We start from the raw sequence: 25,300 nt of genomic DNA, 5'->3' as shown, positions 1-25,300 counted from the left end.
GCATGCGGGGCGGCCCAGGCACCCTCCAGGCTGGATACTGACCCCACGACTTCCGCAATGGGGGGCACCAGCCAACCTCTTGGGTTCAGGGGACCAAAGGAAAGATCAAGCCTGTCCAAGGCTCCAGTCTAAACAAAGATGCCACCCCACACCTCCCTGGGCACACGGAGAAGCCCAGTGTGGCTCCAAGGAGGGGCGGGCCCTGCTCCAGGCCAGCCAGGCTAGACACACATCACACTTGAACAAGAATCTGGGAGAGCCAGGACACGAGATGATTCTAAGATTCTTCAGCAAAAACCATCTGCTCCTTCAAGATGTGGTCAGAGTCAGGGCGTGAGCTTCGTGGACGCCAGGCACGTTCCACGGTCTTGGGTTTTTCCAAAGACACAACAGGGGAACGAGAAGTAGGCCACAAACCAGGAGAAGGGCCCAGCAGCACACAGGACATGAGAAAGGCCGCTGGAAGGCCAGAGCAGCTCCCGCTAACCACCCACAACCTGACGGGCAGAAAACGACAAGTTTACTGAAGAAGCGGGCGCGGAGCACGGACATGGGCACAGCGGAAACCATTCATTCCAGCGGGGCAACGGGAAATCACGAGCACAGTGCCACTCCCCGCGGCGGGCATCTCGGGAGCAGTGCTCCCTGCAGGAGAGCAACCTCTGTGGCACAAGGCCTGAGGCCCCGAGCCGCACGCAGGCACCCCGCAGAGCCCGTGTCCGGGGATGGAGGACGGAGCAGCAGCAGCTCTCCACGGCTCCCGGGGCCAGAAGAATGGAAGGACGGGAGCCTCAGCCGTGAGTGTCCCAGAGCCCGCCAAAGGACAGGCAGGCGGGGTGACGGGCAGGCAGGGGGCATGGAGCCCCAGGCAAAGATCGCGGCGCCAAATGGCAGGGAGGCAGAGGACTCAGCACCACGTCAGAGGAGCAGCTTCCAGAAACCCGTTCTGATGTTCAGAAGCCCCTACATCCCTCTTGTCTGGAAAAGCCAGCAAGGGGCCGTCCTGACGGGGGCAGGCCCGCAAGGTGGGCAGGAGGCGGTACCTTGAGGTCTCTATGGATGATGGGCGGCTTTTGTCTGTGCATGTGCTGCACCGCTCTGCACGTCTGATAGAAAATCTTCAGAACAGTATCGCACGAGAGCGGACCTCTAGATTCAATTTTCTTTAAAAAGTCCACCAGCTGCCCTAAAAGAGACAATTAGAGTCACATCACCATGGCGCTGTGAATGCTGCCCCCACCCCGGGGCGGCACACTGTGCGGCCTTGCCGCTGCCCCCTGGAGCCCATGGCAGTGCCCACGGCCCAAGGCAGGAAAGCCCAGAGGGACGGCCACCAGGACCCCGGGAGCGACACCGCCGCGGCCCACGTGGAACAGCGCCGGCCGCACGGCTGGAGGCGCCCGGAAGTCAGCTGGCCTTGTACCTCGCGCAGCCAGGCCAAGACGCAGCCACAAGACAAAGGACTCGACACGCACGCCCCCCAGACACCTCGTTTTCTGAGGCAGCACACGGTCGCCGGCCCGGGAGCCTCCCACCACGGTCAACACATGCCCCGCGGAAGGTGCGTTGTCCACAGGACGTGCTGGCCCCCAGCTGCGGACCCCACCGTCCCCGACACGGGGCAGGGAAGCCAGCAGATGCCGTGGGGGCCGGAAGCTCCGCCACACGCAGGGCTAAGTCCTCTGTGACCACGGGCACGCCTGCTGGGAACAGCAGCCCCATGTCCCAGCCCCCCCTGCAGGCCACCGCCCCCCCACATGCCTCCGCATGCTAACCTATAGCCCTGTCCTGCCTCTGGCCCCTGCCCAGGGCCTCTTCCGAGAACCCACCCTCCCCTGGGCTCTGTACTGCCCTCTGCTCCAGGCCCAGGCTGCCTCAGCCCTCCAGCTCCTTCCATCCCCAGGCCCCAAACCCTCAGTGCAGAACCAAGGTGGTTACCACCCCTACAGGCCTCGTCTCCTGCCACCCATCCCGACTCCCTTCCAGCCACAGGCCCCAGGATCTTGGCACATGCCGCTCTCTCAGCTGCGATGGTTTTCCTCTCTCGCCTCCTGCAGCTCCTGGCTCACGCGTCACCTTCTAGGGAGCCTATAGATATGCACACCCATTGCTCGGCCTCTTTTTCCATGAAACATGGGACCACCCAACCCTCACTGTGGACTTTGCTTGCAGTCTGTTTTGTCTGGGTGAGTCAGTGAACCTGTGCCTGCACACGGCAGTGGCTTAACGTCAAGTAGACTCTAAGTGCTCTGCAGATAGCACAGCCCTTGGGCAGACGGCATGGGCTGCCCACATCCCAAGGGGGCTGAGATTTTCGCCCTGTCATCACCTCTGCAGTCCCAAGTCAGGGCATCAGGGCTCAGACCTGCGCACTCCTGCCCGCTGACCTGTCTGCCAGGGAGTGTGTGCTCTGGCAGCCCACCCACCCCCCCCAGGCCTGCACACCAGCCCGCCCGGCCCTGCTCCCCTGGACCGACCCACGGCCACCCTCTCCCAGCCAGGCCGACCTCCCAGCCGTGCACCCCACCCTCAGAAGGACGGGGCGCGCTCAGGAATAACTGCCTGCTCCTCCCCGTGACGCAGGCAGGACACAGGCCCCACCAGGCCCTGCTGAGGGGTCCAGAACAAGGGATGACGGACAGACGGCCACGCTGCTGGGGATAATGGGCAGGAGCCAGGCCACAGCAGGGGCATCACGATGCCAGTGGCTCACTGGCCACTGGTATCCAGGGAGAATCAGGAGGGCTCTTCTTAAAAGTAATGACCTCAAAGGTGGCAGAGTGGCTGGAGAGGGCACGGTGGAGGGTAAGACGGGGGCGAGGACCAGGGAGGGTGGGAGACGGTGGGCACCCATCCAGGTCCGCCGTCAGTGGGACTGGCACCCACGTCCCTCCCTAAGATCCCCTCCACCCTCTACTCCCACACCCTGCAGCGCTCAGCACCCACCCTGCAAGCACCCCAAGCTTCTCCCGCCGCTCCCAGGACGACGAGGGGTGCGCTCTGCGGGTTTGCTCCATCATGGAGTAGCACTCCACCCCACGAGGGCAAGGGCTATGAGCTGCCACTGCCAGGCCCCACCCCTGGTGCCCTTAGCGAGATGGCTCACACTGGTCCTGATGAATCCAGAAGCACCCTGAGCACCCAGAACATGAACAGAAGACATGATACGTAAACCAAAGACACACAAACTACGGAAAGCAGGACGAGGCACACACAGCACCAGCAGCAGAGCCCATGGGGCAGATGAGGAGCTGCGTGTGGTCTCACACACGCCGCCCAGCATGTGCCAGCTGGGGCCTCCACACGGCACCCCATCCCCACCCACAGGATCGCTGGGCTCACACGCCAGACACGCGGCAGTTCTGTACACCAACATTTGTGGTCAAGGAAAGGTATGCATCACGAAGGGGGTGCTGGTTGAGGATCTCGTGGGATGGACTAAGGGACCCTGCAGAGCCTTTAAGAGAGAACAAGTAAGTGTACGGGCGTGAGAAGCCGGCTGTGGCAGGCTTTTCTTAGAAAACAAAGAATGTTTAGCAAAACCCTCTTTTTATGAGGACCTCACTCCGCTGTGTTTAGACAGGGACCCCCACCCCGGGGTGGTTCCCTTGCCCTGGCTCCCTGCCACCTGCCACCTGTCCACAGAGTGCTCAGCGCCTCCACCCTCTGCCAGCTACGACACGACTCCTCCCAGGTGTCACCACTCACGGCCCCCACCCTTTCCTTCTCTGAGGGCCCCTCTCGTGGGCACAGCACACCTGGCCCTGTGGCTGTGGGGCACAGGCTTCCTCTCTCCCAGCACACGCTCCTGCTGACCAAGGCCCAAGCGCACTCTACCCACGATGCCCAGGGGCTCCTGCCTCTGGTTCCAGGCCCTGCTGGCCAGGCCTCTGCACCTGCCCAGGCCTCTGCACCTGCCCGGCCTTAAGAGTCCTGGCCCCACTGTTCTCTGAGATGGGAGCTCCAGTGGGGCGGGCACTCTCCACCTGGCCCACGGCTACTTCTTCACCCCCAGGGCAGATGCCCCATGAGTGCAGACAGACACAGCCCTACCTTGGGAACCAGGCACATCCCACGCCTCTGTTCCCTTGGCACCATCCAGATACTCACATGACCACTCTGCCCCTGGAACTCTCTGGAAGGCACCTAGGTCCTTCCCACTCCTGTGAATGAACTAAAGAGTCTTCCTTCCTAAGAATACAGGGAGTGCCTGAGGCTACTGGGCCGTGTGCCCTCAGGGCCAAGGCTGCAACCCCTCCCTATTACAGCTCAGCACTCCAACAGGTGGCAACGCTGTGGTTCGCACCCCAACGAAATGTTACCTTTGCAGAGCTCGGTGAGCAGCAGGAACTCAGCCTGCCCAGTGTCCGACTCCTCTTTCCCTATGGACGCTGCAGAACAAAACTGGACAATATTGGGGTGGCCAGAAAGTTTTTTCTGCAGGTGTCTTGTTAAAGGAGAATGCGTAAGTCTGCACATTTAAAAACAAATATACATACAATATTAAGACACTAAAGCCAAAATGTTGAATGAAATTACCTTACAATCCCAGCATGTCGGAGCAGAAAGATGGATAGCAGGTGGGGGCGACTAGAAAGGCAGGTTGCAGGTAGAAGAGGGAAAGGAGAGGGAAGGTGGGGATGAAGACCACCACCACGGAGGCCACACACACCTGACCACAGGCCAGGCAGGACAGCAGACAGAGGGCATGTGCAGCGTGTGGGAGGCCACGAGGTGCGTGGATTCCACCGAACCTCTGCAAGGCGAGGACCCGCAGGCTCAGGCAGCCAGCGGGCTCACAGCAGACAGAGCTTCAAGAGAGAAAAGAGAACACATTCTGACAGCAGAGGGCAAGGCCCCTGCTGAGGGAGAACATGTGCCAAAGTGGAGAGCCCGCAAGAAGAGCCCCACACATCCACCATCCGTGCAACAGAAACCCGACTGCCCAAGCGCCCTGGGCGGGGCGAGGGGACCACATGGTGCGGCTGAGAAGTGACACTGGGGCCCAGTGGCACCAGGCCCAGCAACGGGCCCTGGCCATCACCAGAGCACAGCTCGTGGCCGGGCACCGTGGGCCACGTCGGGGTCGTGAAGGGGTGGAGGGCAGGGCATCGGCCTACGCTCTAGCTCAGAACACCTCCATTCCCAAAGCTACCGAATCTCTTGCTGTCACCCAGGAGCAAAGACCAAGGGATAAAGCTCCTTTCCACTAAGAGGTCCAGTGAAAAGCAGAAGGCCAACTTTAGCATCAGAGGAGCCCCACGGCAGCAGGCGGCCACAGCGCGGTGCAGGCCTCCCTATGTGACCGCACCCGCTCTCAGCCCTGGGAAAAGGATACCATGAAACAAACTTCCTGAATGATGGCTCTGTTCTTTTCCTCTTCGTTAGACAATAATCTCTGTATCAGGAAATAACAAGACAAGATTAAGGAGGGTTTCTCTTTCTACTCTACACCCAAGAGAATAAGCACAATGCCACCTAAAAGTGGAACCTGCTTACCTGTGCTTTAACATCTGGCCTGCAAAAACTTGACAGAAGGTTAAAGACCCCTGAAAATGGTCCTTTATGATCCAAGGACACAAGGAAAACTAAAAATATGCATCTTTTCTCCCAATAGGCTGGAGAAAAGTTAGACAACCAAGGAAAAAGGGAGAAGACACTAGCAGAGATGTGGGCTATGGTGCCGACCCCCAGGGTCCGTCAGTGCCTCAGCAGCAGCCCACGACAGCCCCCACGGACCCCGCCAGCCTGCTGCGCACCCCAGGTGACCCCACCCCGTGACCCCTATCTGCAGACAAGCTGTGCAGACACATTTCACACCAGTAGCTTTCAAAACCCCCCTCTCCGTGGACCCCTCATTCTGGCAGCTGGTACTAAGGTCACCGTGCCACAAAGTTGGAAGGCACAGCTTTAACGTCCTCTAAGACCGTTGATGGCTTCCCCTCAGAAGGAACAAATGGGACAGACTGTAAACAAGAAATGTTTACTAAATAATGGAAATGAATCTCTGGAAACAGTGTCACTTAGAGATCTCCTTAAGATAATGTAAAAACCCACAGAAATGTCATCCTTGATTACCTTTAAGGCATATTCTCTGCCACTTGCCAGATCTTGAGCTTCATACACAAATGCAAACCCTCCTGAAAATTAGAAAAACAAACATATCAGTTCAGTGCTCTGGCTTATTCAACATTAAGTTTTAAAAATATCTTCACTAGGTGAAATACAAGTTGGACTTGTGGCTGGTAATTTGTTTTCCACAAAAATAATGGCCGTAATTTATATGATCCTGTCTTTTAAATATCCCATGTCAGAGACAGGAGGGACATCGCCATAGGAACCGAGATCAATGAGGGAAAGAATGGAGAAAACCGACACCACCAAAGCCTCTGAAAACAAGAAAATGAAACTGATAAATTCTGTATAGACTGATCAGAGAGAGCAAAAGCAAGAAAGAGAAATTAAGAAAGGACTGACCAACAACCAGAATAAAAGAGGCCAGCACCACCCAATGCCCAAAAAAGACTTTAAAGTACACCCAGTATCATACGTAAACAAAGAATGCTTAACAAATTCTAAATTCTACGTAAGATAAAATGTTACCATATCAAACCTAATAATACACGCAAAAAGATAATGCGTTATGACTGAGTAGAGCTGGATAAACATTTGAATATCAATGTAATTCTCTTGTTTTTAGGTTTAACTTGCTTAGCTTTTTCTAGTTCCCCGCGGTGGAAAACCACATCACGCAGCGAGGCACTCTCAGCTGACCGGGAACATGACGCTTGCCAGCCTGGTACCAGGGGTCTACGAGAGACCCACAGCCAACCTCGCGCTCGGTGCTAGGGCCCAGGGCTTCTCCCCAGCACCAGGGACAGGGTGAGGACAGCCGTTCTCACCACTGCCACTCGGCACCGAACTGGGAGTCCTGGCCGGTGCAATCAGCGCCTCCGGTGCAATCAGATTGAAAAGGAAGAAGTGAACATGTTTTTCTTTGCATCCAACGTGACTTTGTAGATTGACATCGTGATACCTACCCCCCAAAAGCTATTATAACTAATAAAACAGTTTAGGGCAATCATAGGTCATATGCAAACATTCATAAATCAACTGTGATATTCAGGGCACCTGGGTGGCTCAGTCGGATGAGGGCATCCATTGGCTTATGTCATGATCTCAGGGTTGTGAGATCAAGCCCCGTATCGGGCTCTGTGCTGGGCATGCAGCCTGCTTAGGACTAGGACTCTCTCTCCCCCTCTGCCCCTGCACCACCCACCCCACCTCATGCTCTCTCTCTCAAAAAAACAAAAACAAAAAACAAAAAACTATATTTCTACATATCCTAGAGATTTCTTAAACATAAGAACAAAAGTATGATCCACAAATGAAAACAATGACTAGTGGACTTCATCAAAGTAAAGAACTTTTGGTTTCTAGATACCTTGTGGAGAGGGTGAAAAGACGCTAGATGGACTTTTAGTTACCGGCCCAATAAAGGGCTCTATCCAGAAAAATATAAAGAAAATCCAAAATTCAGTAACAACAATTTTTTTTAACAAAATTTTTAATGGGTGAAGTATATATATATATATATAAAAAAAGACACTTTCCTGAAGAGACACAAGGGAGAAGTGAGCACATGAGAAGATGTTCAACACCAGCAACCACTAGGGAGACACTTCAACCGCAAGGATCCCACTGTCCATCTAATTAGAAGGTCTGTTCTTTAAATGGACCATACCAAGTCCATTATGGTCTAGGATGTGGGTCCGCTGAGTGCTTACACTGCTTGTGGGAACACAGTTTGGCAGTTTCTTCCAAAGGTAAAGGTGAGCTGGCTCAACGGCCCTGTCTTCACACCCCTGGGCATTTACCAGGAAAAATGGAGGCACACATCCAGACACTCACACACGGGTCCCCGCAGCATCACGTGTGATCGCCCTAGAACAGCCCCAGGCTCCTCAGCAGGGAACAGACACACCGATCATCCCTACGAGGAACACAACTCAGCATTCACAGGATGGCACTGGTGTTAACAGACACCGACACGGAGGCAGAGGGGAAAAAGTGTCCGTTCCTATGATTTCCCTATGGAAGCTCCAGAAAATACTACCTGAGCTATAGTAACATCAAGTGACTGCCAGGGGTGAAGGGCGGGAGAAGGAAAGGGCTGCGAGGGGGGAAGGATGAAAACTGTGGGTGACGTTCACCACCTTGGCCACGGTGACAGGTACACAGGTGTCTATGTGCTGGACGTACTTAACGTGTCTGACATCCACATGTGCAGCCTGTGTCACAGTTTTATCTCAACATACCTGATAAAAATGAAAATAGTAAGTCCATACAAGAAAACCGATGAAAGGAAATAACTGAAAATCCATTAACAAAATAAAAATAGAAAACAGATGTCTTCACTGGTGAATTCTATGAAATTTTCAGAAGGAATGAGTATGGCAATCTTGCACAAAGTCCTTCCTAAGTGACAGGAGAAAATAGTTGCCAACCCACCTGAGGCCAAAGAGAGAATCACAGATGGCAAGCACTCATTACCACAGATAGAAAAGCCCCCAGGAAAACACCAGCAGAGCGAGTCTGGCAACGGCTAACCGGGATGATGCTGCACGGGACCCACTCCAGGAATGCAAGGGTGGCTCAACACCGAAAAACAATCCCTGGGCTGAAGGACACAAACAGGACAGAGCACCTCAACAGACACACAGAAGGTATTTGCCAACAAGAAAACTTGACTTTGCTTTTCTTTTTTTAAGATTTTACTTGAGAGAGCGAGCACTCACAAGCAAGGTGGAGGGGCAGAGACAAAGGGAGAAGCAGACTAGACTCCCCGCTGAGCAGGAAGGCCGACGTGGAGCTCGATCCCAGGACCCCGGGTCCATGACCTGAGCTGAAGGCAGACGCTTCACCGAGGGAGTCCCCCAGGTACCCCTGACTTTTCAAAATAGTAACACGAAACATTCTCAGCAAACTAGGAATCAGAGGGAACTTCTTCAATCTGACAAGTGGTAACTACTAAAAACCTACAGCCAACGTGAGCCTTGATGGTGCTTTCTAATATCAAAACCAAAGCAGGGCTACCTGCGGAGCATGCGATACTTTTCACCGGAGACCGTCACCAGCACAAGCAAGCTAGCAAGAGGAAGCAACGGCCTAAAGATCAGAAAGGAAGAGCTAACTGTTCATACTTAACAGACACCATGAGTATAAAGCCAAACGGTCCCCAGGGCTCCACCAAAAGCCTCTAGGGCCAAAGAGCAGCGTCAGGAGGCTACAAGGTCCTGGTGACCTGGCCCCTCTGCAGCCCCTCTGCCAGGCCTTCCCTTGAACCACAAGCCCACCTGGGACACCTGCCCCCCAACTGCTCAGGCTCTGCTCTCCACCCCGCGGATCACCCTGTCCCAGCCGCTTCCTAGAACCAATTTCGTTCCTTCTTCCTACTACTTTCTCACACCTGACACTAAGCAACACATTCCATTTGGACACCTGTTTACTGCTTCTCCCACCAGCACCCAGAACAGCACGTGACACGTAGTGGGAAATCAAAATGCGTAATGAGCAAGTCCACAGATGAGGACCACAAAATCCTAAGCGAAAAGCATCTCCTAATATGGAAACACATTTACAGAACGTTTAACGTGCCAGCAGCAATGCTATGTATCGTCTACAAACACACACACTTGCAGAGAAAGTAAAGAAGATGAACAGGAAGTACAGACGCTAAATTCATGGTGGTGGTTGCCTCTGGAGAGCAGGAACTGCAGTCGGCGTAGAAGGTCAACAGAACTTCTCACAGTATCTGTGAGGTTTTATTCTGTAAAAGGTCTGGAGTCATATGTGATTTTTAAAAGCTGGCCTGTATTAATTACGGATAGTGTTTGTTCTGTTACTCTTTCTACTTTTCTTTGTTTTTGAAGTTTTTCCTAAAAAAGAATATCCAATTTCAGGACTTGTTATACAGCAACATTAACCAGGACTGTGTGGTGCTAATGGAGGAATGGATTCAAAGATCCCAATGCAAAACATTAGAAAGTCCGAAAAACTGCCACACAAATGTGCCAAGTGATGTTTAGCAATGGTCCAAAATCAACTCGGTGGAGGCATTTGCAATGATCAGTGGGGGGAAAAAAGAAGTCTGACATAAACTTTATGCTTTATAAACTGACATTAACTCAGAAGATACAAATGTAAGAGTAGGAAACTCCTATAAAAACGTAGGAGAAACACCCTCATGAGCATGAGCTGGAGCTGGGCATGAGGGTTCCCACACGTGACCGCAAAAGCAGAAGCTGCACAAAGAAAGCTGGTACTGTGACCTCATCAACTGAAAACCGTAGGTCTGCAAAAGACTCTGTTCAAGATGAAAACACAAGCTACTAACAGAAAACTCTTGTAAACCACTTGTCTGATGGAGACCTTCGCTCCAGAATAAAGGACTCCCAAGACTCAGGGGCAAGAGAACACAATTATACGACAGGCAAACAACACAGAGAGACATTCTGTGCGCAAGGGTGCATGGTCAGCCCCTAGAGAAGTGCAGACGGAAGCCACAGTAAGGAATCACTACACACCTGCTACAACGAGCAAATAAAAACGCGGCACAAAATGCTGACACTGGGCCACTCCTGGTTAAGAACTCAGCTGCGGGGGCACCTGGGGGGCTCAGCACTCCCTGCAAACCCTAACAAACGGTGCTCAGCATCTCTGGGCCTGTGTCGTGAAGGACATGTAGATGCTACTTGGTTTTTTAAAATTCCTTTTTCAGGGCCCCTGGGTGGCCCAGTGGTTGAGCGTCTGCTTTTGGCTCAGGGCATGATCCCAGGTCCCGGGATCGAGTCCTGCGTCGGGCTCCCCACATGGAGCCTGCTTCTCCCTCTGCCTGTGTCTCTGCCTCTCTGTCTCTCAGGAATAAATAAAATCTTAAAAAAAAAAAAAAAAAAAGAACTCAGCTGTGTGGTTGCAGACTCCACATGTTGAGCCCTCACTCCCAGGGTGACTGTATCAGCATATGGTGTGTTGAGGAAAAATTAAAGAGATAAAGTCATATAGTAGGGCCTGGGTCTCTCTGCAGCCACGCACACAGAGAAGGTGCCGCCGCCTGCCGGCCAAGGGAGAGGCCACACCAGAAACCAACGCTGCGGGCACCTGGCTCTGGGACGAGGAGCCTCCAGAACTGAAAAAATAAATTCCTGTTGTTTATGGCCCAGTCTGCGGCATCGTTACGTCTGTGGCCTGAGCTACGACACTCATCCCCTGCTTGTGAGACATATGGGTGGGTGGCACAGCCACTCTGGAAAACAGGCTGGCAGTTTCCTAACAGAAAACACACAACTCGGCACCTGCACTCCTGGACACTTATTCCAGAAAAATAATTACATTCACACAAAAACCTGCACACAAGTGTTCACAACAACTTTACTTCTTTTTTTTTTAAAGATTTTTATTTATTTATGATAGAGAGAGAGAGAGAGAGAGAGAGAGAGAGAGAGGCAGAGACACAGGAGGAGGGAGAAGCAGGCTCCATGCCAGGAGCCCAACGTGGGACTCAATCCTGGGTCTCCAGGATTGCGCCCTGGGCCAAAGGCAGGCGCTAAACCGCTGAGCCACCCAGGGATCCCCCAACAACTTTACTTCTAATAGTCAAAACATCTGGATGTCCCACTGGATGTCCACAAAACCCAGATGTCCTTCACTGGGTAAATGATTAAATAAACTGAGGTCCAGCCACACCATGGAATAATCACCATTAAAAATGAACACAATATGGACACAACCATCTGGATGGTCTCCAGAGAGTAATACTGAAAAAAGCCAATTCCAAAAGGATACCACAAATGTCAAAACTGTAGAGAGGGCTCGTATCAGTGGTTCCCAGGGTTAAGAACGCAGGTGTGGCTGTGAAGGGACAGGAGGGTCCTTGTGGAGATGGAGGCTTCTACATCTCCACTACACCAATGTGAAGGTGCTGGTAGAGACACTGACTCTAGTTTTTCAACAAGTTACACCAGGGAAACAGGCAAAGTATTCTGGTGTCATTTTTTAAAACTACAAGTAAATACATCTACAATTATCTCAAAATTGAAAGTTCAAATAAAAGTAGCAACACTGCTGGGGCCCCTGGATGGCTGAGCAGGTAAAGCACCGAGGTAAAGCATCTGCCTTCGGCTCACATCATGATCCCGGGGTCCTGCTCAGTGGGGAGCCTGCTCTTCCCTCTGCCCCTCCTTCTGCTTGGCTCTTTCTCTCAAATAAAAATACCTATCTTTAAAAAAAATAGTGATTCTGCTGCATGCAACACATCAAGAAGTGACAGGGCAGGCACTGCTAACACACAGCCAGATGCCGTCACTTTACCGTACACGTTCTGCAATCTGGAGGTAGGCACCGAAACTTCAGCCGCCCAGACCGGGCCCCCGCCTCCCAAGGCAGCCCGGCTGGGGAGAAGCGACCCCGTCTATGGCTTACTTCCTCCTCCTCACACGCGTGCATGGGTGTATCTCATACATGACTCATATCTGCAATAAAAAAAACTCCCACAACTCCTGCTCAATTCAAAATGGAAAAGATTCTAATGGGCATTTCAGGCACAAAACAAAACATACAACTGGTTAATAAGCAGAAAAAGTGCTCCACATGGTATCGTCAGGTGCATGCAAATCCCACACCAGAGAGACCCCACAGCACACACACAAGAACAAGTCTAACCAAAGTGACAGTACTAATGGGTGGCCGCCGAGGTCAGGAACTCCCACGCTGCTGTGGGGAAGGTTCACCAGGGCCGCCCTGGTGGTGGTTGGGCGGGAGGGGGCTTGTCTGCTCCCTGTTCTGTGAGACCCACCTCCATCCTATACCCAAAAATTCCACTCCTGGGTTTCTACCTGAGAGAATACACATGGCCACAAAAAAATCCTGTGAAAGAGTGTTCTTGGCGGATTTATTCATCACAGCCCAAAGCGGAAACACCCAAATGTCCATCAGCAGGAGAGCGGATGAATAAGCCACAACCAGAGCGGGAACTTCAGAACCAGAGACAGCACTTGGGGTGTGACGTCACGTGCACGTTGCTCTGGGAGAGGGGGACTCAGAGCTGGTGGCTGGCGGCGGGCGGCTGGCAGAGGCGGGGAAGGCGGCTGGGGGCCACGAGAGGCTTCCTGGGTCACTCAACTGTTCTGTATCTCAACAGGTGGTTGGCCACATGGGTGTAAGCCCTTATCAAAGCATCTAAATTCCGTACATTTTACTGTATGTCAATAACTCAATTTAAATGGTTTTTTATTAAAAGAAGTATAGGTACAGGACATCCATGGACAATTCCAGAAGAGGGGTCTGAAAAACCTAACAAGCACTGGAAAACGCTCAAGCTCACGAGTCAGAGAAACGCAAATCAACACAAGCCCTCACAGTTCTTGCCCGTTGCAAGGAGCAGGGTATGGAGACACAGGGGTCTGGAAGGCCTCCACGTAGGGTCATGGACTCGGGGGACAGGGGGAAAGTGAGCACCAGGAAATGTGGTGCAGCAGCACAGCACCGGGAGCATCCGGGAGATCTTATGGCGTGCTATCAATCAACACTGTTTCTAAGGAACAGACACCCTGTTACCTACATCTCTTATCCTCATGTGAGCGCCACAGATCTTTCAGGGATCCGGGCCAATGTGGACAGACGGACGGCAGGAGTCCACAGAGAGAATGGGCCAGGCCAAGGGAACAGCGAGCAGCCTTTCTTTCCTGTGTCCCTTGAACAGTACCTGTGCCAACCCCCACCCCCGCCGTGGCCTCCCCACAGGGCTACCTCCTCCCACAATAACCGCCCCCACGGTGGCCTCCCCCACGGTGGCCTCCCCCATGATGTCCTGCTCCAAGCACCTGCATACTGACACACAGAAGCTGGAGAAGTTACGCGTGCCTGATACTGCTGCCAACTGAGGCACAGACCAAGAAGGAGTGGTACAGCCTTGGTGCTCAGCTCCCATCCTGGCTCCCGGGCAACACTCACTTGTGGAAGCTCCACCAACAGGTGCACTGCCACTTGCTTCTTTCACCATGACATCCTCAGGACACACTCTACTGGGGGACCTGCACCACCATGTGGGTGACACAAGATACCCCCAGCATATCGCTCACTGGCTCGCATGTCTGGCCAGCTATTGATGGCCCTTCCGTCAGCCACTGTCAGGATCACAGACCACGGGAAGCACCAGGGGCTGCGCCTGCCAAACAGTCAGAACTCCACCAATGTTGTGCTGGTTATCATCGCTATTTTGTACTAGGCGTCAGGCATGATGGGTAAGAGGCTGATGTTCAGGTGACCAAGGTGCAAACGTAGAGGACGCGGTTAGGAGAGCTAAGGGAGGGCAATTAGACGCAAGACTGAACCACCGCTGTGAATACCAGAACCAGCTGTCCACGATGCAGCCCCCCCCCAGCAAAGACCTTGGTATTCTGTGCTCTGGGGTGTCTGGAGAAAAGATCCTCCCTGGGTGAGAGCAGTCACAGTAGTCCAGAGGAAGGATACTCAGAACAAGACCACCAAACCACAGGGCTGAGGGCTCAGGCCCACTTCCTGTGTGAAAAGAACTGTGTGCTATATGCTACCCTATCAGTGAGCGACAACTGCCCCACTGTCTTTTTAAATCAACTTTAAAAAATGTACTACACTGGGGATCCCTGGGTGGCGCAGCGGTTTAGCGCCTGCCTTTGGCTCAGGGCGCGATCCTGGAGCCCCGGGATCGAGTCCCAAGTCGGGCTCCTGGTGCATGGAGCCTGCTTCTCCCTCTGCCTATGTCTCTGCCTCTCTCTCTCTCTCTCTGTGACTATCGTAAATAAATAAAAAATCAAAAATAAATAAATAAATAAACAAAAATTAAAACGTACTACACTGTGTATCCCTATAGAGGATGTCCTGACAACCTATGATCCTGTTCCTTCACACCAATCCCAGTGGTTCCTGAAACCTCCAGCCCAGAGTCCTACTGCACAACTCTGCGACTGCCCGTCAACACCAAATGGCCCCTGTGCCCTCTCCAAGGCCAGCACGACACAGACAGGCAGTCTCTCTAAAAGCAGAGACCAGGAGGCAGAGGGGTGGAGGGCAAGGCAGCAGCTGGCCCGGAGTTAGTGTGCAGTCTGCCATCCCTGGCCCCAGAGAGAACACCAAGGACCCACATTAGGTTCATCAGAAGCCACTGACACCACACATGGCCCACAGTGTTCCAGCACACACACAACTCGTTACCCGACAATCACAGGACAGCCCTGAGGACTTGTTCCACCTTCTGAAGAGCTGCCCACACGCCACCTCATCCACACTGCTAGCAGGGTGGCCAGAGTCAAACAATCACTAGTGAGGTGGACTCCTGTCACGTGGCAAAACCCTCGTCTTGGCAGAGCGATCACCTGTCATCTGGACGGTAGGAAGCAAGCAAGAGCGCACAAAATCCAGAACTAGAAAACATTAAGAACGTATCCTAGGATCTGCTTAGACTGAGCATCTCTGACATTGGAATTACTTCCAAAAAACTTGGTTTTCCTTTTAAATGAAAGCTTAAAACCAATTTTCAAAGGATTGGGATGCTATCAGGATCCCACAACCCATTTCATGCTACCGATGAAAAATGATGCTTTTTCCCCTAAACCATCTGAAAGCAGAATCTGGTCCACCATAAACTCATCTGGGGGCAACACGTGACATGAACTGAGGTGGGTGGGGCTCTTTAAAGGCTTAATTACCCTACAGTAAAGACACTCGCTCACTGAATTGGGGACGTATGATTTATCTGGTTATTAAACCCCTTCCCAACTCCTGTAGGAATATCCCGGGATACACAGGGTGTTGCACTCTTGATCTTTCTGAAACCCGAAGAATTCTGAAGTCGTCAACGTCTTTTCCCGAGGGTTTTGGGTTCGGAGCCTTCCCCGCCGTTACAGAAGACAGCACGCGCTCCGACGGCCTCGCTTGCGGGGCTGCGGCTTTCCCTGAAAGGCTTCCTGTGGGTTTCCGACCGTTCCAGTTCAGTAAGAGGCCGCACCAGCCTGAAAGGCCACGAGGCTCCGGCCACGTCTGTAAAGAGGAAACCTCCGGCCCTAATCGCGCTGCAGGTATTTTTATCTCCCGGCCTGCCCAGAGCGCAAAGGGAGTGCGTTCTTTTGCACCACCGTGTGGGCCGGTCCCATTTCCTCGTTCCTCTTCCTGGTGAGCCTCCCGCTCCGCTCCACACGGCCCACCCGTCCTCCTGCCCTCCTGCCCTCCTGCCCGAGGCGGGCATCCTCCCCGCGGCCCGGCCCGCCCCGGCGCCCGGACTGCGCCGCCCTCCCGTCGCTGGGGCGTTGGGGCGTGCGTCTAACTCCAGGTTCCGGAGGGCAAAATCCACCTACTGTCCACCGTGAATCTCGTATTAAAAACCCGGCACAAGTGTTCGGTGTTGTCGGAGCACAGGCCCCGACGGCGGCGACGGCTGCAGCGCCCCGGGGCGGCCGACAGCATCCGGGCGTCAGCGGCCCCCGCCTCTGCGTACCGGATCGCACCCAAACCTGCGCTCTTCACCCCGGCCTTGGGGGAAACACGCATATGGGAACGCTGCAGCCGGACACCCCGCGGGCCTCCGGGCGCGGCCGCCGGGACGCTCGCCGGCCCGCGGCCCCACACGCGGCAGGAGCCCGAGGCCCGGGCTGGTCAGGCGGGCGCCCCCGCACCTTGCAAGGGAATCCCGAGGGGGCCGGCGGCGGCGCCAGGAGCGGGGGCGCGGGGCAGCGGGGCCGGCGTCACCCCGGGGCTCCCGGACGCCGCCGCGGACGCGCACTGGGCGGCGGGCGGCGGGCGGGGGGGGCCGCGGGCCCGGCCCTGCGCCCCCCGCCCACCTCCCGGGAGCGCGGGACCCCCCCGCCCCGCCCCGCCCCGCCCCCCCGCCCGCGCCTCACCCTCCGCCAGGACCCGCCGCACCCGCAGCCGCAGCTCGCCCAGCTCCACCGTCTGCCCCACGAAGTCGCTCTGGTCGCGGCCGGCGGCGCCGCCCAGGGAGCCCGGGCCCGCCAGGAAGTCCAGCGCAGACTGCAGCAGCGACATGGCTGCGGCCCGCGGCGGGCGCCCGAGCGGGGAGCCCCGGGCCAGCTGCGTCCCGGCGCGCTCAGCAACCGCCGGCCCGGAGCCGCACCATCTTCCGCCCCGACGCCCTGACGTAGGCCCGCGGGGGCGCGGCGCAGCCCGGAAGAGCGCCGGCGCCTTACTTCCGCCGCGCCGGGCCGGTGCGCGTGCGCCGGGAGGGTGCTCGAGCGCGGAGCCGGGGCCGCCCAGCGCGCCTGCGCCGGGAGGGTGCGCCTGCGCGGCGCCGGGGCCGCCGACTGCGCCTGCGCGGCGCCGCGGCTCCGGGGACGGCTTCCGGTCGTCGCGCTCCGGGCGGCCGCGGCAGGGAGCGGGCAGGCGGAGAGAGGCCTGGCTCCGGGTCGGCGCCCCGCTGTCCCCCAGGCGGCCGTGCCCGCGGACGCTCCCCGTGCGGCTGCTCCGCGGCCGTGCGCCACGCCCCCGGCTCGGTGTGCGGGGCAGCGTGAGGGCTCGCGTGTCCCGGGAGCCGGAGAAACCGAGCACAGCGCGGGCTGCGGCCGCCGGAGGGGCGGATCCAGAGCCCCGACGCCAGGTGGCGCGATCAGCAGCCCTCGGGTAAGACGTTCCCCGCTGAGAACACGCGCTCCCCGGGGCCGCCTCTCGGCCCGGGCCGGGGGGCGGTGGAGCCGCGGCGTTCCAGCCCCGGGGGCGGGGACGGGGACGGGGACGGGGTGCAGCCGGTGTGTCCCCGTGTGCAGGGTCAGGGCGCGGGAACCAGTCCTGGAGGCACAGGTGTGTCCCCGTGTGCAGGGTCAGGGCGCAGGAACCCGGCCGGGCTGGCACAGTGTGTCCCCATGTGCAGGGTCAGGGCGCAGGAACCAGGCCAGGCTGGCACAGTGTGTCCCCGTGTGCAGGGTCAGGGCGCAGGAACCAGTCTTGGAGGCACAGTGTGTCCCCATGTGCAGGGTCAGGGCGCAGGAACCAGGCCAGGCTGGCACAGTGTGTCCCCGTGTGCAGGGTCAGGGCGCAGGAACCAGTCTTGGAGGCACAGTGTGTCCCCGTGTGCAGGATCAGGGCGCAGGAACCAGGCCGGGCTGGCACAGTGTGTCCCCATGTGCAGGCTCAGGGCACGGGAACCAGTCCTGGAGGCACAGGTGTGTCCCCATGTGCAGGGTCAGGGCGCAGGAACCAGGCCGGGCTGGCACAGTGTGTCCCCGTGTGCAGGGTCAGGGCACGGGAACCAGTCCTGGAGGCACAGGTGTGTCCCCATGTGCAGGGTCAGGGCGCAGGAACCAGGCCGGGCTGGCACAGTGTGTCCCCGTGTGCAGGATCAGGGCGCGGGAACCAGTCCTGGAGGCACAGGTGTGTCCCCGTGTGCAGGGTCAGGGCGCAGGAACCAATCCTGGAGGCACAGGTGTGTCCCCGTGTGCAGGGTCAGGGCGCAGGAACCAGGCCAGGCTGGCACAGTGTGTCCCCGTGTGCAGGGTCAGGGCGCAGGAACCAGGCCAGGCTGGCACAGTGTGTCCCCGTGTGCAGGGTCAGGGCGCAGGAACCAGTCTTGGAGGCACAGGTGTGTCCCCGTGTGCAGGGTCAGGGCGCCGGAACCAGGCCGGGCTGGCACAGTGTGTCCCCATGTGCAGGGTCAGGGCGCAGGAACCAGGCCGGGCTGGCACAGTGTGTCCCCGTGTGCAGGCTCAGGGCACGGGAACCAGTCCTGGAGGCACAATGTGTCCCCGTGTGCAGGATCAGGGCACGGGAACCAGTCCTGGAGGCACAGGTGTGTCCCCGTGTGCAGGGTCAGGGCGCGGGAACCAGTCCTGGAGGCACAGGTGTGTCCCCGTGTGCAGGGTCAGGGCGCAGGAACCAATCCTGGAGGCACAGGTGTGTCCCCGTGTGCAGGGTCAGGGCGCAGGAACCCGGCCGGGCTGGCACAGTGTGTCCCCATGTGCAGGGTCAGGGCGCAGGAACCAGGCCAGGCTGGCACAGTGTGTCCCCGTGTGCAGGGTCAGGGCGCAGGAACCAATCCTGGAGGCACAGGTGTGTCCCCGTGTGCAGGGTCAGGGCGCAGGAACCAGGCCGGGCTGGCACAGTGTGTCCCCATGTGCAGGGTCAGGGCGCAGAAACCAGTCCTGGAGGCACAGGTGTGTCCCCGTGTGCAGGGTCAGGGCGCAGGAACCAGTCCTGGAGGCACAGGTGTGTCCCCGTGTCAGGGTCAGGGTGCAGGAACCAGGCCGGGGTGGCACAATGTGTCCCCGTGTGCAGGGTCAGAGCGCGGGAACCAGGCCAGGCTGGCACAGACTGTCCCCGTGTGCAGGGTCAGGGTGCAGGAACTGGTTCAGTGCATGGGTGTCCTCTGCATGGAGATGAAGAGAGCAGACACAGAGCAGGCAGGAGGGGCTGGAACGCTCAGGGTGGGCGCACCTGAGCGGCTCAGTGGCTAAACATCTGCCTTCAGCTAAGGGTGTGATTCTGGGGTCCCGGGATGGAGTCACACATGGGCTCCCCACAGGAAGCCTGCTTCATTTCCTTCTTCTCTCCGTATCTGGAGAGCAAATATATAAAATTTTTAAAAACAACACCACCCTCAGGGCGTTGACCGGGCTTTGGTGAAGGAGCAACCAGGAAATGGAAGCACCGCTGAAGAGTGAAGTAGAAGGAGAAACAAAAGCTGTACCTTGGACTTGGCAACAATGCGATAACCTTGGGACCTTTCCAGCATAGTTCCTTTGAGTGTGGGGTGAAAGAGGAAAAGGCAGTGAAGAGCTGGGGTGACTCAGGAGGTCGGGCTGCAGAGCAGTGGGAGGCAGAACCATGGTGCAGGGTGGCGGTGCTCTACATGGGAGACCTCTGAGCAGCTCGGAGCTGACGGGAGGGAGCCCGTGGGGCAGGAAAGTCAGCACAGAGGAGGGAAGAGCAACGAATCAGTCCCTGGAAGACAGCAGGGGAATGACACCCAGAAGACAAGCCCTTTTCATTGTAAAGGCGGGAGGGAAGATGGGTGCAGTTGCAGGCGGCCTTGTGTGCTTATTGGGATGAAAGTGAAGGAATTCTCTGACGGCTTCTGTTTCACGAGAACAAGAGAAACAAACATCTACTGAAAACCAGAAGCGAGGTAAGCTAAGGGCTAAGCAGCGTGGAAAAGATGGAAAATCGTTCTTGTGGAAAACCTGGTGCATGACTCACTAGAAAGCATGGTAGAGGTTGACGCTTCATTTGAATTTGGAGGCTGTGAATTTATCCTCCTGTGACCCAGGATCAGGTGAGTTTTAAATGGCGTAATTACTTTGGAGACCAGAGTTTCCTCAGATCTTTTATTTCATAAATACATTTTTTAAAGATTTTGTTTATTTATTCATGAGAGACAGAGGCAGAGACACAGGCCGAGGGAGAAGCAGGCTCCCTGTGGGGAGCCCGACGTGGGACTCGATCCTGGGACCCCGGGGTCACAACCTGAGCCAAAGGCAGACGCTCAGCTGCTGAGCCCCCCAGGTGCCCCTTATTCCATAAATGTTTATGCCGCACCTCTGTAGACTGGCACTGCACAGATGCCGTAGGGACACCGTGGTAATTCAAAACTGTATCTCCACGCCGTACTTCTCTCCTGAACTCTTAGACCTTGGTTGTTAGATACCTCATCTTGTATAGACATGTGTAAAACTGGATTTATGGTCTTCATCTGCAAGCCTGTTCCTCTATGGATATCACAACAAAGAACACTGCCAGAAATTAAGAGAATCACTTCGGAATGATGCAGTACACTTATCAAAAAAGATGTAATCATTCTAAACAGCTTTGCACCTAATAATAAAGCTTTAGAATACATGAGGCAAATCAATTTTTTTTAACAAAACCCAATTGTAAATTGGAGTTGTAGATTTAGTCGGAAATTTCCATTCCCCTTTCACAACATATGATAAAACAAGTACTCAGAAAATCAGCAAGGATATAGTTCAATGACACCATCAACCAACTTGATCTAATGGACATTTATGGAACATTTTACGCAGTACCAGCAAAATACAAATCTTCAAGTATGTAAAGAACAGTTACCAAGGTGGATCGTATTCTGGGCTATGAAACAAATACGTTCTCTGACCACAATGCAATTAAGTTAGAAATCAGTAATAGATACCTGGAAAATCTAAATACTTGGAAACTGAATGACTCACTTCTAAATTACCCATAGGACAAGGAGAAATCAGAAGGAAAATTAGAATTTTGAAGTAAACTAAAATAAACAGCATTTAAAAATTTGTGGAATGTAGTCAAAACAATACTAGAAGATAGTTCTCAAACCAATAATTTCAGCCATTTGTCTTAAGAAACAAGAAAAACAAGAGTAAGTGAAACCTAAACTAAGTACAAAAAGGGAGAATAGTTAATGTCAGAGTGGAAACCAATGAAATAGAAAACAAAAACAGAGAACATCAGTGACAACAAAAGCTGATTCTTTGAGAAGATCTATAAAATAGAGAAATCCCTGGCCGTCTTGAACCAGAAAAAAAGATGAATTAACAATATCAGTAATAATAAGTGACATCAGTGCTAAAAGGATAATCAGAACACAGGAACACCTTTATGCCCACAAACTCAGCAGCTTATATTAAAAGAACAAAATCCTTTTAAGACATTACCATGGCTTGCTCACTCAAGAAAAAAATAGATAACTTGAATAGTTTCATATCTATTAAAGCTTCATGTCTATTAAAGCATTGAATTTATAGTTAAAAACTAGAAATAGGGCAGCCCCAGTGGCTCAGTGGTTTAGTGCCGCCTTCAGCCCAGGGCCTGATCCTGGAGACCTGGGATCCAGTCCCACGTCGGGCTCCCTGTGTGGAGACTGCTTCTCCCTCTGCCTGCCTCTCTGCCTCTCTGTCTCTCTCTGTGCCTCTCATGAATAGATAAATAAAATTTTAAAAAATAAAAACTAGAAATAATACAAATTCTGCATAGACTTCTGATTGAAGGAAGTATTAACCAAACATTCTATAAGGACAGCATTATTCTGACACTGAAATTTGACAAAGACATTACTAGAAAAGAAAAATAAAGACTAATATCTCTTGTGGACAAAAATTACAAAATTCTTCTAATACATTTTTTAGCAAGTGGAGTCTAACACTATAAAAAGGATAGAATAACATAACCAAGTGTGGTTTACCCCAGGAATACAAAGTTAGCTTAGCATTTGAAGATTGATTAATGTAGTTTACACTATTAACACTGAAAAAGAAAAGCATATGGATCATCTTAACACAGAAAAAAAACCATGGATTTTATCATGTTTTAATTTTTTAAAAAAATTGTCAGCAAACTAGGAATGAAATGAAACTTCCTCAACATTTTTGGTGCTCCTGAGTGGCTCAGTTGGTTGAGCATCTGACTCTTGATTTCAGCTCAGGTCATGCATGATCTCAGGGTTGTGAGTTCGGGTTGCATCTGCCTCTGCACTGAGCTTAGAGCCTGCTTGAGACTCTCCTTCTCCCTCTGTGCATCCCCACCACGTGCATGTGTTTCTCTCTCTCTCTCTCTCAATAAGTAAGGTATTTAAAAATAATAATAAGGGCATCTTTGAAAAGCCTATATCTGACATACAGAATAACAAAAAACTGGATCAGAAATAAGCCAGAGGTGTCAGGTCTTGCACTTCTATTCAGCATTGTATAGGAAATTCTAGCCAGTGTAGTAAGTCAAGAAAAAAAGCTTCCAGATTGGAAATACCAAGTAAAATTGTTTATGAAGATGACATACTCATTTGTATGTCATAATAGTACCAATCTTGGTACTATTGACATTTGGGGCCAGATAATTCCTTGTGGAGGTGAAGGGGTGGCATTATCTATGCGTTGTTGGACATTTAGCAGCACCCCTACCGCTATCCCCAGATACCGTTAACACACATCACTTGTCACAACCAGAGATGTCTCCAGACATTGCCAGGTGTCCCTCGAGGGACATTACCACCGTCAGTTGACACCCACTACTCTATGTAAAAAAAACAAGTGGGATCTACAGAAAGAGCTGCGAGAACTAGTTAGCTACAAGAGCTAAGCTTAGCAGGATTGCAGGGTACAAAATTAATATGCAAAAAAACGAATCCCATTATTTGTAGATTACTGGCAACAGATAGTGGAAGTTGAAATGAATTTGGGGAAAATACCATTTACAACATCATCAAAAAATATTAAATGCATGAAAAAATGTGCAAGACTTATACACTGAAAACGAAAGAACTTGGCTGAGAGAAATTAAAGACCTTACTGAATGGAGAGCATGCACTATATTCATAAATTGGAAGATTCTCAAATCTATAGATTCAGTGCAAGTCCCGACAAAATCCCAGCAAACTTTTTTTTTTTAATTTATTCATTCATAGGGATCCCTGGGTGGCGCAGCGGTTTGGCGCCTGCCTTTGGCCCAGGGCGCGATCCTGGAGACCCAGGATCGAGTCCCACATCAGGCTCCCGGTGCATGGAGCCTGCTTCTCCCTCTGCCTGTGTCTCTGCCTCTCTCTCTCTCTCTCTGTGTGACTATCATAAATAAATAAAAATTTAAAAAAAAAAATTTATTCATTCATAGAGACACACACACACAGAGAGGCAGAGACACAGGCAGAGGGAGAAGCAGGCTCCATGCAGGGAGCCCGACGTGGGACCCGATCCCGGGTCTTCAGGATCACACCCTGGGCCGCAGGCGGCGCTAAACCGCTGCACCACCGGAGCTGCCCCCCAGCAAACTTTTTGTAAAAATTGACACACTGATTCTAAAATTAATTTAGAACTGCAGAGGAAATAGAATAGGCCAGACAGGTTTGAACAAGGACAAGTTCTGTGACTTCCATTGTCCAACCTCAGTGCTCATTATAAAGCCACAGCAATTCCAGCCCATGTGGTACTGATTTAAGGTACATAAGTAAATCAGTGCACCAGAATGGTCAGAAATTGGCTCACAAGTATATATAAGTTCAGTTGATTTTTGACAAAGGAATAAAAGCAATTGAAGAAAATAGACCTCAAAAAATGATGGTGGAAAAATTGGATATCTGTATGTTAAAAATGTTAATGCATATCTTGCATTATTATACAAAAATTAATTCAAACCATCATACATCTAAATGTGATAAACAGGGCAGCCCAGGTGGCTCAGTGGTTTGGCGCCACCTTCGGCCCAGGGATATGATCCTGGGGTCCTGGGATCGAGGCCCGCATCAGTTGCTTCACAAGTTTCACCTATTCTCACTGTTGTCATTTTGTCATCTGGCGTATCCCACTCTGAGAGCTTTCCCACACTCAGTGCTCCCACAGCGCCCTACTGTGTGCTGTGTCTGCTGTACTGTTGGGTGATTGTCCTATCCATCCATGTTTGCCTCTAATGCCCAGCACAGTGCCTGATGCCTTACAGGGTCATAAGCTGTCAGTTACCCCCCCTCTCTGCTATGTGAAATTTTCTCTGTTATGTGAAATTATAAGGAGCTTCTCCTCCTTATTCCCATCAGGATTTAAAAATTCTTAGTCTCTTTCATCTTAAGAGAAACAAAAAACCGTCCCTTCAACTCCTTGCTCCTCTCTACTCAGTCTTGTATTCTTTCTTTCATTACCATGAGGCTTAAAAACTTGTGTATGATGAAAGTAACATGTCATCAACATGTTCTGAACAGGTATGCTGGGACTAGTTTTTGTGGGTTTTTTTACTCTGATAAATAAAATACACATAATAAAATTTGCTATCTTAACCATTTTAAGTGTGCAGTTCAGTGACATTAAGTACATTTGCACAGTTGGAGGACTCAGTCTCCCAGATATCCAGACCTACTATGAAGCTGTAATCAAGGTTGGTATTGGCAAGGGGACAGGTACATAATCAGTTACGGAATAGATACTCCCAAGATAGACCCACACAGATATGGCCAGTTAACGTTTGACCAAAATGCAAAGGCAGTTCAGTGGAGAAAAGATAGTCTTTTCAACAAGTGGTATTAAAATAATCAAATATCCGGGATCCCTGGGTGGCACAGAGGTTTGGCGCCTGCCTTGGGCCCAGGGCGCGATCCTGGAGACCCGGGATCGAGTCCCACGTCGGGCTCCCGGTGCATGGAGCCTGCTTCTCCCTCTGCCTGTGTGTCTGCCTCTCTCTCTCTCTCTCTCTCTCTCTCTCTGTGTGTGACTATTGTAAATAAATAAAAATTTTTAAAAAATAAAAATAAAATAATCAAATATCCATCTGCAAAAAAGGGAAGCTCCAAATATAC

The 25,300-nt window shown here is 53.0% G+C and overlaps 2 protein-coding genes across 20 annotated transcripts in view; one reads left to right on the top strand and one right to left on the bottom strand.

Annotated features, from left to right (window-relative positions):
* The window catches only part of GAK (cyclin G associated kinase), a 55,455-nt gene extending 38,298 nt beyond the window's left edge, over positions 1-17,157 (bottom strand). For 2 of the 14 annotated variants that reach the window (XM_072809933.1, XM_072809944.1), the window contains exons 1-5: positions 16,389-16,596; positions 6,079-6,140; positions 5,339-5,398; positions 4,323-4,437; positions 1,044-1,186 (exon numbers count right to left, since the gene is read on the bottom strand). In XM_072809933.1, the coding sequence (XP_072666034.1) occupies positions 1,044-1,186; positions 4,323-4,437; positions 5,339-5,398; positions 6,079-6,140; positions 16,389-16,581 (573 nt within the window). In that variant the 5' untranslated portion in view covers positions 16,582-16,596. Of the gene's footprint in view, positions 1-1,043; positions 1,187-4,322; positions 4,472-4,672; positions 4,812-5,338; positions 5,399-6,078; positions 6,141-6,477; positions 6,545-12,369; positions 12,438-14,010; positions 14,075-16,384; positions 16,597-16,706; positions 16,833-16,931 lie in introns of those variants that run through there. The other 12 variants (XM_072809948.1, XM_072809965.1, XM_072809963.1 and 9 more) reach the window with 12 other exon arrangements.
* TMEM175 (transmembrane protein 175) overlaps positions 15,958-25,300 on the top strand; it is a 23,030-nt gene continuing 13,687 nt past the window's right edge. For 2 of the 6 annotated variants that reach the window (XM_072810010.1, XM_072810025.1), the window contains exon 1: positions 17,529-17,667. The gene's annotated coding sequence lies outside the window, so the exon portion shown is untranslated. Of the gene's footprint in view, positions 16,113-16,187; positions 16,207-17,411; positions 17,668-25,300 lie in introns of those variants that run through there. The other 4 variants (XM_072810016.1, XM_072810018.1, XM_072810031.1 and 1 more) reach the window with 4 other exon arrangements.

The sequence above is a fragment of the Canis lupus genome, chromosome 2 (genome assembly GCF_048164855.1).
Source record: "Canis lupus baileyi chromosome 2, mCanLup2.hap1, whole genome shotgun sequence".
In the NCBI taxonomy this organism is placed as follows: domain Eukaryota; kingdom Metazoa; phylum Chordata; class Mammalia; order Carnivora; family Canidae; genus Canis; species Canis lupus.
Note: the sequence above shows the minus strand (reverse complement) of the source record. Positions and strands in the feature narration are given on the sequence as shown.